This window comes from Procambarus clarkii, chromosome 58, assembly GCF_040958095.1.
Source record: "Procambarus clarkii isolate CNS0578487 chromosome 58, FALCON_Pclarkii_2.0, whole genome shotgun sequence".
In the NCBI taxonomy this organism is placed as follows: domain Eukaryota; kingdom Metazoa; phylum Arthropoda; class Malacostraca; order Decapoda; family Cambaridae; genus Procambarus; species Procambarus clarkii.
In genome coordinates, this window is record NC_091207.1 from 9,835,702 (window position 1) to 9,853,755 (window position 18,054).

The 18,054-nt window shown below is 40.3% G+C and overlaps 1 protein-coding gene across 1 annotated transcript in view; it reads left to right on the plus strand.

Annotated features, from left to right (window-relative positions):
* Window positions 1-16,578, plus strand: part of LOC123767978 (uncharacterized) — a 268,631-nt gene extending 252,053 nt beyond the window's left edge. Inside the window, exon 27 of the mRNA XM_069306497.1 lies at window positions 4,669-16,578. Within this exon, the coding sequence (XP_069162598.1) occupies window positions 4,669-5,967 (1,299 nt within the window). The 3' untranslated portion in view covers window positions 5,968-16,578. The remainder of the gene's footprint in view (window positions 1-4,668) is intronic.
* The last annotated feature ends 1,476 nt before the right edge of the window (window positions 16,579-18,054 follow it).

Sequence of the window (18,054 nt, forward strand, 5' to 3'; positions counted from 1 at the left end):
AGATAGTCTTAAAAAGATTATAGGAAAGGATTAATTTGTGAGGTAGTCTTGAAAAGTTTGCTTTGTAAGGTAGTCTTGAAAAGATCACTTTGTAAGGTCCCTCGCTGGAAGAGATTCAGTCATTCTGGAAGAGATTCAGCTATTCTTGAAAATATCTGTGGAAAACACCACTATATATGCCGCTAACACTGTTCATCTATGCTACTTGTATCAGATGCATCATCACTGAACCCAGAAAGCGATTCATCTATGTATCATCTATAAAAATTGGAGATGGCATGGGTGGGCAAGGGTGGCGCTCAGAGCTACAACTGGATACTCTTGCTGTATCCTCTTTATCGCTGCTGTATCACTTGCATCCGACCTTTAGTGTTAGGTCCTTATTGCACCTAGCTTCATCAATATCATGACCCTTATGTTCTTCAAACAATAAGGCCTGAATTTCACCAACAGAGAGCGATCTTTCAACACCGCGTCGGATAGGTGTTTGGGAGCCAGAGGCGCGTGCACCACCCATGTTTGCTCACTCAGTACTAACCCAGCCAGCAGCCCTTGGACATTCTGGGAATTTTTTCCAAGATGGCTGCCCCTCACTGGAGGTCTCAAGAATTCATTTCATACACAACCTGCCACGCACGCATTTTGAATGAATACAAAACATTCAAAAGGTGTTTTCTCAGTTGGTGCAGTTTCCTAACGACCGAGTTTTCTTGGTTGACGGAGCAAAGTGGTTCAGTCAAAAGTACACTTGATTATTCCAATGGTTTGGTTAGCTTTTCTGTCTGCTGCTCCCACCTGTTATGCAACTTTTAGAGAGTGGTGGGTTTTGACTTCAAGGTCCTTTTCTTCATCAATGTGCTGTAATGTAATGCTATTAATTTGATAATTGTGGCATGGAGTGTTATGCCCCTCATGCATGGTCTTGCATTTGTTGATATTAAAAAGCTTTTGCCAGTCATCTGACCATTTGTGGAGTTCAGGTAAATCCCTTTGTAAGGCTTCAATATCATTATCATTTCCAACTGTACCATAAATCGGTGTCATCTGCAAATTTGATGATGTGGTTTGTAATGTTGTCGTCCATGCCATTGATGTACATGACAAAAAGGGTTGGCCCCAAAATGGATCCCTGTGGTACCCCACTTTTCCCATTTCTCCATTCTGATTCATTCCCATTTAGCACGACCCTTTGTTTTCTTTCCCTCAACCATTATGTTATCCATTCTAATATTTTACCATTTATTCCATGTGCCTGTAATTTCCTTGCTAGTCTATCATGTGGTACCTTATCAAAGGCTTTAGCAAAATCCATGTGTACCACATCCACCAGAAGGCTTGTGTCTGAGTAGCTGGTTACCATTTCCAAAAATGTGAGCAAGTTTGTAAGACAAGACCTGTTTTTAAGTAACCCATGTTGTGCCGATTGTACAAGGTTCTTCACTGAAAGAGGGTGACTGATTTCCTCCCTGAAGATTCTCTCAATGAGCTTGCAGATGTGTGATGTCAAGCTAATCGGCTGGTAGTTTTCTGCTGAGCTCTTTCTGCCTCTTTTAAAATAAGGGTGACATTTACATATTTCCAATTTAGGGAGACTACCCCTTGGTCCAGAGATTTTGTGAAAAGTAGTTTCAATGGTAGGCATAGTTCTTTAGCCAGTTCCTTTAACACTGGATTAGATTCCATCCACACCTGAGGCTTTTGAGTCTTTTAGTTTGTCAATGTTCTTCCTGATTATGTCACATGTTATAGGTATATCCCTAAATTCATTCTCATGCCCTCCTTCAAACATTTGTGTTGGTGATGGGATGATTTGACAAGATACATACTGCAACTGTTCAGCATTGTTACGTCAACAAGGTGGAAAAACATTTTCTTGGTCTACTTCACTGTTTTCCGTACACACTCTACTGCCCCCACCATCATATTACATTTATCCACCAAACGCATGTTGATGTTATAGTCCAAGACACAATCTGGCTTATAGATTATTTCTCTTGTGGTTCTGTTCACCTTGCCACTGTCCAGCATTGTTCCAGCGTGAATGGTGGTCAACATGGTCACTTCACGCCTGTCTTTCCACCGCACTGAAAGTATTCCACCTGTTTTCCTGAGCTCGCAATCACCAACCTGCATAGCACCTGGAAACACTGGCATTTCTCTTTGTTTTGCCTTCACTGTGCCACACACCCCAGTTCTATTATCAAGCAAGAACCTAGTTAGCAAGGGACTGGTATAATAGTTATGTGTATAATATGTGGCCCTTGTTCAGATATGGTGCAAGCAGTGCCTTCACAACACTACCCGAGAAGCCATGTTGGTCATTAGCAGGAATGTCTACAATTGTACCCGTATACATTATCATGTGTAACACCATTCCTGTTTCACAGTCACAGAGTACAAAGAATTTCAATCCAAATCGGTGGCATTTAGAGGGAATATACTGCTTGAAGGCAAGATGTCCTTCGAAAAGCACAAGGGATTTGTCCATCACCAGCTTCTGAGCTGGTACGTAGACATCCTTGTACTTTCCGATAAGTTCATTCAGGACGTGCCTTACCTTCCAAAGTCTATCATCATCATTCCGGCCTTCATCATTTGCAAAGTGAAGACACCTGAGGATTATCGCAAATCGGTCTCGAGACATATATTTGCCAAACATTGGTGTTGGAACAGTCTGGTCTTTGCTCCAATAATGGTCGATTACGTGTTTGACACAATGTTTGTGCTGCATAGTGGTGTTGTTGTTCTGTGTTGGTGGTAATTACCTAAGTGTAGTTACAGGATGAGAGCTACGTTCATGGTGTCCTGTCTTCCCAACATTCTTTGTCATATAACGCTTTGAAACTACTGACGGTCCTGGCCTCCACCACCGTCTCACCTAACTTGTTCCAACCGTCTACCACTCTGTTTGTGAAAGTGAATTTTCTTATATTTCTTCGGCAGCTTTGTTTAGTTAGTTTAAATCTATGACCTCTTGTTCTTGAAGTTCCGGGTCTCAGGAATTCTTCCCTATTAATTTTATCAGTTCCTGTTACTATTTTGTACGTAGTGATCATATTACCCCTTTTTCTTCTATCTTCTAGTTTTGGCATATTTAATGCCTCTAACCTTTCCTCATAGCTCTTGACCTTCAGTTCTGGGAGCCACTTAGTAGCATGTCTTTGCACCTTTTCCAGTTTGTTGATGTGCTTCTTAAGATATGAGCACCATACAACCGCTGCATATTCTAGCTTGGGCTTAACAAAAGTCGTGAACAATTTCTTTAGTATTTCTCCATCCATGTATTTAAAAGCAATTCCGAAATTAGAAAGTGTAGTGACTACTTTTAGGCTTCTCACACAATGTTCTTAATGTGGTCCTCAGGTGATAGTTTTCTGTCTAGAACCACACCTAGATCTCTTTCTTTATCAGAATATCAGTGTGTGTACATAGTTTGATTCAGTATTGCAAATGGTGTCCAAACAGTTCCTTGTGTTGTTGTTTTGTACCTTTCTTGTGGCTTTCCCACCAGATTATCTCCACCATCCCTCAGACCTTCCTTGCCTCTGTTGAAGGAGCCAGTTTGGGATTATGTGACTAAATTTATGTATTTATTTTATTTTTAGTAAGTGGACTGTATATTTAAGTATATTCGAATTAAGTTTGAGTGGACTGTAAATAGCCTATACCATAGGCTACTTAAATTTCCACACAATTCCCACATGGTTTTTTATAGTGTTAGAATTCAGATAGAACAGGCATTGTAATTATTAAATAAAATTATATTAAAAGTTTATGTAAACTGAGTTAATTGATTACCGGGAATTGAATTCTTTAAAATCCGTGTACTATCTGAATGGGGATAGTAAATATGTTCTCTCTTAGCTGGTTAGATTATTCCTAATTGTAGTAATAAGTGTGGTTATCAAAAACCCAGCAAATTCTCTACACACTTGCCTGTGGCTAGTGTTGCCTCGTTGTTAATGGCGATGCTGCAAGCGTGTCTCAACTGGATACTCCACCTGCCAGTAATGCAGAATTAGTGGGAGAAACACACAATTTATGTTAACATTTACAATGTTTTCATTTAATTAATTTGGTTATGGTTGAATGCTTACTGCTGTTTGCTGATCATCATGATGCTTATAACCGGCTACCAGTGTCTGACCAACTCCCACTACTGTATCTATAATTGGATCCGACTACAGTACTAACAAATGGGAGAAGATACTTATCCTGGACTGGAACAGAGACATTATTGCCTTCTGGCCTTAATTGTGGCTTAAGCTTCCCTGCACTGCAGGGATTAAATTATTATTATTATTATTATTATTATTATTATTATTATTATTATTAAAATTGTCATCCACACTTCCGTGGAAATAAACATTTCATTCACCTGGGCTCTAGGAGACTCAAACCGCGGACCCCACAGCCTTGAGAGAGCATGAGAGCCTTGGCCTCACATGAGTGGGGTCCACGGTTTAAGTATCCTAGAGCCAGGTGAATGAAATTATTATTATTATTATTATTATTATTATTATTATTATTATTATGAATTTGCAGCTTCAGTATAGTACAGTATATGCTTAAAATACCCAATTTTTTTGTGCAAGTTGAGATTTGTTATTACATAGGTAAATTGGTGCAAGTAAATTATTGAAACAAATATTTCTGCTGTTTTTCCAGGTTCGTGGAGCTGTGACTGTAGTTGCACTACTTGGTGTAACTTGGGTCGCAGGAGCAGTTAGCATTGGATGGGCACGCCTTGCATTTCAGTATGTATTCTGTCTCACTACACCACTGCAGGGATTGATTATCTTTATTGTACGTGTCGCTCAGCACCCAGAGGCTCGAGCAGCGTGGATTGCTCTCTTTACAACAGGAACCCTAAGACGCCGTCCTCCAACACAATCAACTCATTCTTCTGCCCATACCCATTCAACCACCTCATCTGCCCTTACTCCTCCACGTAATAATCATTCTTCAGTACGCACTGTGTCCACCAGAGTTTCACTCAGAACTTCCATTAAACCCTCAGCGTCTGTCAAAAGAAATGGTTCTGCTAAACATAGTAGCAATAAGAATGGAAGTATTCACAGGTATACATCCAGTTCTGGGGGAACAGAATCAACACATTATAGTATGAGCACAATATTTTCTCGTCTTGTTAATCGCTTCGCTAACAACAGCATAGAGAATCATAAATCTAAAATTCAGGAAGATAAAACATATAGTTCTCCTTGCACTGCTAAACCAGTTCCTGCAGCTGTGAACGAGCCAGATTATCTTCCTCTTTCACACCACAAGTCATTTTTTAGTGAAACGTTAGAACAAAAAACACATTACCACAGCAACAAGAATGAGTCTTTGTACCGTCCACAGTCACTGGTGGTATTACAAGCAGACAGCCATGGAGGTGTTTCAGCCAATAATTCATCATTGTTTTCCAAAGATAGTATAAGCTGTCAATTTCCAGCTTTTCTCCCAAATAATACACTCTCAAAAGAACTACTAGAGGCAGGAATTCCACCATCCATGGTACCACGAAGATCTCTAGGCTCTTTAACACTACTTACAGCTGCTAAAGAAGGTGACGACTCTTCTTGGCATTTTGTTCGACCACCACCTGATGGCCGCAGTGATCCAGTGAATGTTGAGAAAATTGTTCAAGAAACAGATAACCGAATTATCCCTCAAAAAGAAATAGAAGATAGAGGTAATATTAATTCAGCACGTCAGCCAATTAGAGCAGAGGAACCACTAAAGAGTGATGGTTGTGTTGTTCTCTCTGGGCATCGTGTGGCAACAAGTCACTCAGTCGTGCTGTCAGGGCAACGTAATAGTGTATTTTCACCTACAGTTCTAACTAGAGCCAACAGTGAGTTACAAATGAGTTCTCCTCACATAAATCCTAATGAGTTACGTCGTTCTGCGTCAGTGTACACATTAGGGGAGTGGGAGGATCCAAGATCATCATTGGCTTAAAATAAAATGCATTTAATACCAAATATATTCCAAGTGCAGTTAGTTAATCAACACAGTGAAAAGTGGTTTAAAAACAGATAAACAGAGACAATAAATTTATAATGAATTTAATTTCACCAGAGAAAAAATGCACAGTTCACTGATATTTATATACTGTAGTACTTGTGTGAGCTAAATAAGTGTCGTCACATGACTTGAAACTGTTGTGTGCTTCGTAGTTTACAACAAAACTATTTCTACAGTATTTTCTGTTAAATATTAGTGCATACATATTATGGCTGTTACAAGGAAATGTGATCAATAGTGTGAGCTTCTGTGCATGTTCTCTTAATGAAAAGGTCCTGGCATCTTTCCTTGTTTATCTCTAAATAGACTCTCAAGTGGATTTAAAGACTGGCGTCCGGTGACTTTAACATTCTAGTTTCATAATATAATGTACAGTAATAATTTATTGAATGGTAGTACATAATTAAACAATAGCCTGGTTCACAAATAATTACAAACTTTGCATTTTTTCTGGGGAGCCCTGTCGGCTCCCTAAAGCTATTCAGACTGATATGTGCTATATTAGTTTGGGGACATCAGTTATGGGAGTTCTGCCTACCGGGGACCACGAGCCAGAATCTGGCTCCCTTCAGAGAGGTGCAGGGAGCAATGGCCATATGACCACTCTACATTTAGAGTAATGTCATGTTTGCCATCGACCGGAGTATACCCTCAGAAAGGTAAACGTAACAATACAAACCACCTACTGGTGACAATTGCAACCCACATCTGAACAGAGCCAAAGAACTTCACCCCAAAAAGATAAACACGCAAATCATCATTTAACTAGCACACCTGCTCGTTAGTGCCCACCCAGGGAAGGTGGAGCCTGCTCAGGTGAGCCAGCAGCTCAACCCTTGAGTTCTTGACTGATGTGCACTGGGGGGCACACGTTACCTCTGGCCTCGCTTTCTTGTCTCGATATTTGCCCTGTGTGGATGTGCCAGTTGTGTGGTAGCCAGGTGTTCTTCTGTACACAGAACTGCACTGTGTCTAGGGACTAGCTTCCCAAGATGCCCTGTAAGTACTACCCTTGCGTGTTCAGGGTTATCTTCCCTGGGACATTCGGGACTCACTTGCATTGAGGTCTCGGTTGCTTGGTGTTGGCCTCGTCCTTGGCGTTGGGTGGGGGTCTTTGGTTTCCAGTCTTGCCCTGGGTAGGGAGCGTTTGTTGCCAGATGCACTGTGGTCAGCGCAGCCTGCACACACGCGGCGGCCGTAGTCTTTCTTTGGCTTCCAGTTTGTTTGTGGGATTTCGGGGGTTTTGCTTTTATTTCTTGGTCTTTCTTCTTGAGAAGGTTTGCCTTTCCCTGGTTCCCTGTTCCAGGGCTCATGTCTCTCAGGTTGTCCGCAGGGTTCTTTAGTATACCCAGCCTGCGGTCTACCCTCGTGCCCATGATGTAAGGAATTATGCTGCTCTCGCTGCTGTATTTGGCAATATGTTTTGGGTTGACACTCGGGCACGGAGGTTTTGGAAATCGAACTAATTACGTTGTCTCCAGACTAATTACGAGATACGAGCTAGAAGGTGTTGAGACTATGAAGTCAGACTGCAAAAGGGATCTGGGAGTTATGATTAGTAAGAATTTAAAACAAAAAAATTAATGCATAAATGTCCATAATAAGGCAAATAAAACACTGGGATTTATTTATTGAAGCATTAGTAATAAGACACCTGGTGTTGTTCTTCAGCTATATCTTGCTCTTGTTAGGCCCCATTTAGATTATGCAGTTCAGTTCTGGTCACCATATTATAGAATGGACATAAATTCACTGCATCCAGCGTAGGATGACGAAGTTAATCCCGCAAATTAGAAATCCGTCATATGAAGACAGATTGACAAAGCTTAAATTACATTCTCTGGAAAGGCAAAAAATTGGGGGTGACATGATAGAGGTGTACAAGTGGATGAATGGTACATAACAAAGGGAATATTAATTAGGGTATTAAAAGTATCAACATAAGACAAAGCACAAAATAATGGGTATAAATTGGATAAGTTTAGATTTAGGAAAAACCTATGTAAATTCTGGTTCGGTAACAGGGTTGTTGATTTATAGAACCTTTTACCGCGTAACATAATAGAAGTAGGATCCCTTCATTGTTTCAAGCGTAGGTTAGACATATATATGAATGGGATTGGGTGGATATAAATAGGAGCTGCCTCATATGGGCCAATAGGCCTTCTGCAGTTACCTTCATTCTTATGTTCTTCAACTAATATAGCATATATCAGTCTGGATAGCTTCAGAGTGCTTCCGGGGCTCACCCAGAAAATGGTGTTTCATAACATTTAATGATGTTTTTTTAAGGAAAAGCTGATGACTTGGTGGTGTGTGTTGTCCCAGCCAGTGTTTATGGTGAGGGACCTTTAAAATACAATGGACAGATGTTAGGAGTCAAACTGCTTCTTTATTGTGAGTAGAGAAAGTATCTGCCATACATATTGCAGCTCCAGTGTGTTCAGTGAGAAACTTCATATGAAGAAGCACACAAGTTGGCCTGATACAAAATAGTATTCAATGTACAAAGCATATACTGTATATAAACTATATGACACCACATTGTCATCATAGCCTTATTGCATGTAACTATTATTATGGTGGAAATAATACATTTTGTAATTTCTTACATGAATTTAAAGTTAATTGAAACTGGATATGGCTATGAATGTTAATAGGTAATGCAATGTTGTGTAAACAAATTTCAGAGCATAGGTCTATGTTTATCTTGGCTTTATCAACATATGCTCGCAGAGCATATGTTGATAAATTTTCTGTGGGAGCCCCATTGGCTCTGTGAAGCTATTATCATTGATTATTTGCCATACTACCTAGTGTCATCAGTTGTGGACTTCTATTAGCATACCAGGGACCACAAGCCAGAACCTGGCCCCATCAGAGAGGCAGGGAGCAATAGCCTATATTCACTTTACATTTAATGGTTATCATCTATGCCATCATGAGGGAAGACACCCAGAAAGATAGGTGAATCAAAACAAATCACTGCCTGATTTAAAAATGCAACTAAAGCCCCCAAAAATGCCCAAAAAACTCCCAAGAAAAAAAAAGAAAACCCCCAAACTTTGTGCCAGGGGGAAGCCAGCCCTAGGAGTTCAGGCCAATGGGCTTCAGTTGTTTATTGATGTGCTTATCTGGTGGTCGGGTTGCTCTGGCTCCTATTTCTAATTTTGCAATCTTTTTCCTTTGTTTCACCTCCAGCCTACTCATGTGCCACTTCAGCCTGCCTGGTCCTTGGACTGAGTTCTTTTCTTTCTTCTTACTCAGTTTACTCAGTCCGGGATTGTTTTTGGAAGGCTTTGTTTTTACTTGCCTTGGCCTTTGATTTTTGGGTGGGTGAGCTTCATGCTCTTCTCTGGCCCTGGGGTTTTTGTTCTTTCGATCTTGGGGGTCGTTTTGTTCATTTGCAGCCTGCTCCTTCTTTTCTGGCGAAGAATGAGTTGATGGGCTTCCAGAAGGGTTCCTTAGTTGTGGATGCTTGGTTGGTTCGGTCGGAGGTGCATCATGAGCTTTGTCCGGTGGCAGCTTTACGGCACTCCCTTGGAGCCACAGGTTCTGTTTCTTTGGACTCATTGTAGGTTGATCCAGTTTCACTAGTTTCCTGTCCCAGAGCTCGTGTTTCCCAGGTTGTCCGCAGTGTCATTAAAGCTAGCCAGCCTGTGGTCTACCCTCGTGTTCATGATGTTCACAAGTACAGTATGCTGCCTTGTTGGCCCTTTTTGGTAATATGTCTTGGGCCGATGTTTAAGCTTGGGGGTTTTGAAGGTCTAATAGGTTCATGGCTGCCAGGTATCTTGTGATTGTTTCTGGTCCTCTGCAACCTTGTATTGCATTGGGACATCTTTCACAACCTTCAGTCTTGATTTAAAGTTGTTGGTCAAGTTATCTTGAGGTTATCTTGAGATGATTTCGGGGATTAGCGTTCCCGTGGCCTGGTCCTCGACCAGGCCTCCTTTTTGTTACACATCCCCAGGAAGCAACCCGTAGCAGCTGTATAACTCCCAGGTACCACTTTACTGCTAGGTAACAAGGGGATCAAGGTGAAAGAAACTCTGCCCATTTGTTTCCGCTTCCACTGGGGATCGAACCCAGAACCTCAGGACTACGAATCCAAAGCGCTGTCCACTCAGCTGTCAGGTCCCACGGGTGCTCATGCCTCTCCCTTAAGTTTTCCATATTTGTCCATCTCTGTGGGTAGTTAGCTTCAGGGAGCTGACAGGGCTCCCCACAGAAGTAACAGCATTGAATGTAATGGAACTCCAGTTTCTGGGTGAGCCTCCGGAGGCTCCCTGATACTCTCCCTCCCCACAGGTCAGCGGTGTGTTTCTCATTAAAGAACCGAAGCTGGTCAGCCAGGGCACCCTGGGCCGGCTATCCCCTTCCCCCAACAAGGGGAAGGTGGAGTTAACTTGCGGGGGCTAGTTTCACTAAGTTTCAGTTGTTTCTTTTGTTATTGGAGGCATTCTTTTGGTATTTTGGGGGCTTTGGTTGCATTTTTAAACCATGCAGTGGTTTGTTTTGTTTTGCCTATCTTTCTTGGTGCCTTCCCTGGTGATGGCAAAGATGATATCTGTAACAACTATATTAATGAATAATATACTTCCTCCATATTCTCGTTAGCTTATGTGCAGATAATGAGATGGGTCTGATAATTCTATTTAGCCTATCTCCAAGGGTTCCACATTCCAAAAAGCCTTAGTCAAAGTCCTAAAGTCCATTAATTACAATTCCCAAGTGTACAACTAATTACAATTAATATCTCTTTCCAAGGTTACAGGATCAATCAGGCCAGCCAACAGGTAACCTACCAGATGATAACTTGTAATATAAGCCCGCTTCGGCGAATCATCATCAGATTAACTAAGACTCTTGAGAGAGATTCCACAGATGTTCAGCCCAACTGACATTCATCAGCAACAATGTAACAGTCAACGAGTCTAGTTCCTTATTTCTCAAGACGCTACAGCCTTGACACAGAGCAAATAGCCAGATTCAGGCCACATTGAGCTTCCATGCTCTCGTCCCACATTCAAACTCTTCGACAACCCCCCCACCACATTCAGAGCGCCACACTACACACTCACCCCACATCTAAGCTTTCTACCCCCGTCCTCACTCAGCCCTGCTCCAGGCTTCACCTCGGTTACTTCGACACTTCACTACATTGGCAACAAACTGACTGCTGTAAGTTATTGACAATATAGTCTGCTGGAGTTGTCTAGACTATACTAAATAAATAAAGAAAAACACTAAACTCTTTGTGTCTTATCACCCATATACGTACACGTAAACATACATCACATATTCTTTAAATAAATGTTGTGATCATAAGCTATCGCTCTCTGAGGGGGGCCAGGTTCTGGCTCGTTACCCTAGGTAGGCAAAAAGAACTGCAACTTATGACACTAGGTAGTAGTATGGCACTCAGTGATGATAACTTCATGGAGCCTCTGGGGCTCACCCAGAAACTGGCATTTCATTACATTCAATGCTGGTTTTTTATATATTAATTTTATAAAAATTATACAATACTTTACCAGTAATGTACTGGAATTTAAGATAAATTGTTGTATCTTTTTGCAGTCAATAAACTAACTCTGGTAGCCAAACACACTGTATTGTATAAAGTTATAAAATCTGAGGTTTTTGACCTAATTAACTAATTGAATTCTAATCAAATTCATATTCAAGAAAACAAATCTTAATCCTTTGTGTAACAACAAATTGCATAAAAGCTCAGAAAGTTATAATAATACATAGTTTTCTGGGAGGCCCTCCTCAGTAGTGCCCTGTAGCTTGCATGTTGGTAAAGCAAAGCTTTGAGAAATGTCCAGACCTCTGAGACCCACGCTGACCTACCAGGAACTATAACCAAAATCTGGCTCTCTCTGTGAGGCAAGGGAGAGTTTGGAACGCAGATCAACCTAAAACTAGAAGAAAAAATGAAATAGTGGCAAAATAAAAACTACTGCTTGAAGAAAGGAATAAGTTTTGAGGCAAACAATTTTTGTCACAAGCGAGAAATTGCCTTAGTGCACACAACAACCACTAAATGTCATCACAGACCACCTGGGATCCCAGCCACCACCCCCCCCCAACCTCGCTCAGATGATGCAACCTGAGAGTGCATCACTGCTGAAACTATGAACTGCTCACATTTCAGTTAAGTGACATTATCAATTACACAAACAATAGCTCTTCAATGAACCGCTACTCTGTTTGTTCCTTTATATTTCATGACTGTGTTTAGTTTAACCTACATTGCATGTTCCTTGTTTTCTATTCTCCAGCTGGCTTGTATTTTCATGCTCCTCCAGATAACTGCTTTGAAGAATTTAGGTTCCTTCTCTGCGAGTTGGGTCTTCTTGAGGCCTCTCATTCTCTGGTAGTGAGTAGGACTTGCTCTCAACAGCAAGGCCTATTCTTGGAAGTTGATGCAGTTAACTGTGTATTAATATAATTAGCGCTTGGCCACAATTCCTGTGCATTTTGGCGCTTATCACTTTGACCAGGCGTGTTCTTGTGTCACTTTAATAGTTTTTCTTTATCTGTGACTTTATATGCCTTCAATAACTGATGTAATATCAGAAATCAGTGTACAATTTGCCAACATGCTTCACTTGCATCTGGCATGTCTGCTTCTTTGCATAATGGTTCAGGCAGCCATTAACCAATGCCACTATGAGGTAGGTCTCCATTTTACCTCCATTTTTTCACTTGTTGGGAAATATTAGCATGGAAAGGGGGAGATGCATCACGCTATTGTGAGTTCTGTGTGTATTTAAACAGATTGTTGTCTGAAAGCAGAGTTTGTTATTGTTCTGATAGTGCATAGTAAGAGTGTTTGTTATGGTAGTCGACTCTCCAACCCATCCCCTCAGCTAATAGGTTTCATTTTGTATGTTATGATAACTGCTACAAATACAACTTACAATGAAAAGTAATAGCTCACTCATATCTCACTAAGTCGGGGGTTTCAGTAGTACGGTCGGGTTTGTTCTTGATGCATAATCGAGAATTCTGGGTTCAAATCCCGGGCAGGACAGAAATGGTTGGGTACATTTCCTTTCACCTAACAGTAAGTAGATGCTCAGGAGTTAGTCCAACCTCTCCTCTTATAAAGACCGTCGCATTTCAACTGTATGCATTACATAAAGTGAAAAATTGTTGTACTAGAAAATGGAAGCGGCTCACAAGAGTGACGTGCTGTCCTATTTTCTGTTTTTGGTCCTCTGGTAGAATAGGAGAGAACACTTTAATTTGACTGTTTTCTTGACATTGGGAAACCTTAGGAGGATGGGCTGGTTAGTCAGTTTGTTGTGGGGTTGCATCCTGGGCGGGCTCAGTAATTTGACCTTAGAGGGAACTCGATATAAGTCTAACGTGGATGAATACACTCTGGCTTCCTGTCCCCCAACACAATGATTTATTATATTATTAAGATTTCTATGCAAGGAGCTCAATAGGTTAGGTGGTTTGCTTGGGTTTGTATGTTTCTAGTTAGGTTAAGTTGTTAGATTTTTGGCAGAGTGGTAAATCAGGAGTCATGCAGTGCTCTCTTAGCCTTGGAGTCTTTTTAACCTTTTACATTCTGTGGTAATTAAAATCCAACATTGACTGCTGTAAATGATTATTAGATACAAGACAGTCATATGCAAGGTTCCTAGACTTATTGGAGTTGCCTGATGACCACGTGGATGATGCCACTAAAGAGGCCATTCATTCCTCTCCCACCTCCCAAAAGCATATTTGTTACTCAGGTTTCTACCTTACCATTCATACTACCATTCACAATTGTTGAAGAGATTGATGGTTAGCTATCCAGAATAACAAATAACAAAAACAAATAATATATGGCCTACAATTTTTGGTGAGAAGGTCGTGGAGACATGGATCCTTGGAACCGTCCCAAGACGAGCACAAGGCCTTCCTATAACTGTAATAAGTGGGAAATATCTTTGGTTAAGTTGCATTATTATCTACATCCAAATAACTCGTGGGCACTTTATGAAACAAAATTCTGCTCCTTAATGTCAAGACTGCTTTGTCCCACTAACAATCATGCACCTCCTTATAGAATGTTCTCATTTTCAGAATGATCAGAAATTTTATTTCCCACTGTTCCTTAGCATCATGTGTTCCTTGATGAATCTAATTCCTTTGACATTTGTGTATTTTATGTCTTTGTTCTAATTTCTGATTACTTTGTGCCAGAATTATACAAAAAAATTTGAGAGGGTTGGCACCTTCTTTTGATAATTAATTAATGTGAATACACCCCGTCCTCTCTACCTATGCTTCGTCCATTTGCAACCCAGGGTCCTGGCTTAGGCATCCTGCTTCACTCTGGCATTGGGTGGCAGTTGCATATATCAAAGTCAGTGTTGCTTACATGCAACAAGGACCATTTGCCTCAGAACTTATTTCTTTCTTCAGGCAATAGTTTGTTTTGTTTTGCCCATGTTTTTGAAGTCTTTTCTTTTTTGGTTATGATTTGATATCTGACCCCCAAGTTGCCATGACGTAGGAGAAAGAGCCAACTTGTGGTTGAGGTTCCCAGTAGGTTAGTGAGAGTCTCGGGCTTCAGTAGTACATTTCTCAAGGCTGGGCTTCAATATAGTGCAAGCTACATGATGCTATCGAGGGCTTACCAGAAAATGGTGTTTCATTACAGTCAATGGTTGATTTTTGTTTACATTATGACTATACAACAATGGCCAGTTATATTGAACATTTTACAGCCTATACCAGGACCACATGTGTTCCTATATGAGTCCACTATAAAGATGCTAATATTGATAGCCTTACTTTTCAACATGCATTATTCCTGCACTACTGTATTGGCCATATTACTTTAATAAAAAAAAGTAAGTTATATTTGTATCTGACAATGAGCTAGTCTGTGTGTGCCGCAACCAAAAAATATTTTTGAAAGGCCATGTTGTGAATGTTAGCTTTAGTGCTGGTTATCTTAACACAGATACTAATAATATATATACATATATATTTTTTGTATGCATACTTTTGTTGAGTAACCATAAATATTTTTAGCTACAGAATTTATCAGATCTTTACCTTTTAAGGTATGCTACTTAATTTTACATGTAAAGGACTTCATTTCCTACCAAGCAACACCAAGGAAACAACCAACTTTTTCTCTCGCAACATTTTACCTTTTCATTTAACAATTTATATTTTCCTAAAGAATAAGTTAGAAAGGTGTAGTAATAACCTGTATACTCTGCATTTTCAATTTAGGCAAAATCAATTATAAATAATTGCCCTAAAGTACAAAAGTGTATAAGGTAATTCAGCATATCAGTATTATTTATTGTACCTTGTTACTTCACTACCATCAAGTATTACCAATATCACGCATATCTCGCTAAATGCTAGGGAATGATTTCTTGGAAACTTAAGTGCTACTTGAACCAGCACTATAAGGGATTATTACACCATAGACCCTTTGGAGATGTGTTCCTGCAACATTTTAATTATTTATATAGACCAAAATATTAAAAGACTCTTGAGTTATGACCCCCCCCCCCCACACACATTGAACCTCATGTACAGGAATTGAACCTCACTTCGTTGGAAGACAGAAGAGTTAGGGGGGACATGATCACCACATTCAAGATTCTCAAGGGAATCGACAGGGTTGATAAAGATAGGCTATTTAACACAAGGGGCACACGCACTAGGGGACACAGGTGGAAACTGAGTGCCCAAATGAGCCACAGAGATATTAGAAAGAACTTTTTTAGTGTCAGAGTGGTTGACAAATGGAATGCATTAGGAAGCAAATGTGGTGGAGGCTGACTCCATACACAGTTTCAAGTGTAGATATGATAGAGCCCAATAGGCTCAGGAACTTGTACACCTGTACACTGTACACTTGTAAACTTGTACACTGGAAATATCGAATTACCTAAGTATTGGGAACAGGTTGAGGGCTATAGTGGTGTCCCAGGTTACATAAAGGTTCAGGGAAGAGTAAAAGCAAATAAAATACAATAAACAAGTAAAACTGAGTGAAAATAGCCGAGTGGAAAAGTTTGTTTTGGTCTAGAACAAAATCAAAGATGGCCGCCGCCACCACCCCCACTGAGAAGGTAGACACACCATCAGATGATGGTTTCAAAGGATTCTCAACACAAGATATAAGGAAAGGAGGTGTTCTTGGCAGGTTAGAGATAATTGAGGACATGCAAATGAAGTATGAAGAAAAAGTGCTTAAATTAGAAGAGGACAATGGAGCTCTTTGGAGTGAGCTTTGCACTCTAAAAGGGAGTATGCTTCAACAAGGTAAGATTATTACTGCATTAACAGACAAGGTAACAAATCAGGAGGAGCAAATCAAGGAACTAGTGAAAGAAAATGAGGCATGGAAAGTGAAGTGTGGTGACTTTGAAGAAATAAACAAGAAAATAGACTCATATGGTGAACAACTCCAAGCAAGCCTAAGGGCTAACATAGAGTTAGGTAAGGATCTCCAACTGGAAACTTCACTGACAACTCACATAGAGGAGGTGAATAAAGAACTAGAAAAGTATAAAGAAGAAATAAAAGCGACATATGCTCAAGTTGTAAAAGAGAAAGAGACTATCAAAGAAGTGTGTTCGGAAGTCAAAACCAGAAATGACCAACAAGAAGCAGAAATTAGGCAAGCAATTAGGAAAGAACTGGTTACCAACAGTAAACTGGTACAAAACACTGCAGATAGAACTAAGTCCATAATCATTTTTGGATGTTTAGAGAAGGAAATTTCATCTAGGGTGGACCGAGCGGCAGAAGAGATGAAAATCATAGAGAAAATAGTAGGTTTAGGAGAAGGCTCAAAGGAAAATGTCAGTGATTTTAGAAGAATAGGAAAATATGAGAAAGAAAAGAACCGCCCCTTAAGGGTGACCTTTAATGGAGTGAAAAACATGATGGAAGTGCTAAGAAATGCCAGGAAACTGCAGAGTGATGAGGTTGGCAAATCTTGGTCAATAAGACAAGACCTCTCCAAGGAAGACAGAGAAAAGCTGAAAATGAACTTAATTGAGGCAAAACGGCTAAATGGGGATAGAAATGAAGAAGACAGAAATTCTTTTTTTTACAAAGTGACAGGGACTGGAAAGCTTGTGAAATGGTACATAAAAACAAAGCAACAAGATCAGTAGTGGAAGGGGGAGTAAAGAGCAAAGGAAAAGGGAACATGTTCCTGAAAATTGTATATACCAACATAGATGGAGTGAGGTCAAAAACTTTGGAGTTGCAAGATATAATCCAGCTTAGGGTCCCAGATATTGTTGCATTATCAGAAACGAAACTTGAAGGAAATATAATAAATGAAGTCATATTCCCAAGAGGCTACTCAGTTTGGAGACGTGACAGGAAAACTAGGAAGGGAGGAGGAGTGGCTGTACTGGTGAAAAAACACCTGAAGGTAAAAGAGTTAATATTTGAAAACCCTCGAGATATTGACATAATGGCATTGCAGGTCTGGAATCAGGATGATAACCTGATAATTGTAAATACCTACAGCCCACCAGCAAGCAACACGTGGACAAAGGAAGAACTGGATGACAAACGAGAGGGCCTCATAATGGTCATGAGAGATATTATTGTACAAGCAGATAAAGATAAATCACGACTGTTGATACTGGGGGACTTCAACTTTAGAGCAATAGACTGGGAGGCCTATGAAGCAAGAACGGAGGACTTTTGGACATGCAGATTTGTGAACCTCATTCTGGAGACATTCTTGTATCAACACATAAAGCAAGCCACAAGAATGAGGGAAGGAGATATACCGTCAGTACTGGATCTAGTATTCACCAGGAAAGAAGAAGAGATTTTTGACATCCAGTACCTTCCTCCCTTGGGAAAGAGTGATCACGTCCTGTTAGACATTAAATATGCTTTAAGATATCATCTAGAAGAAAATGGGGACATTGAAACAGTTGATAAACTCGATTTAAAGAGAGGCAACTATGGGGAACTTCGAAATTTTTTTAATGAGTGTAATTGGACAGA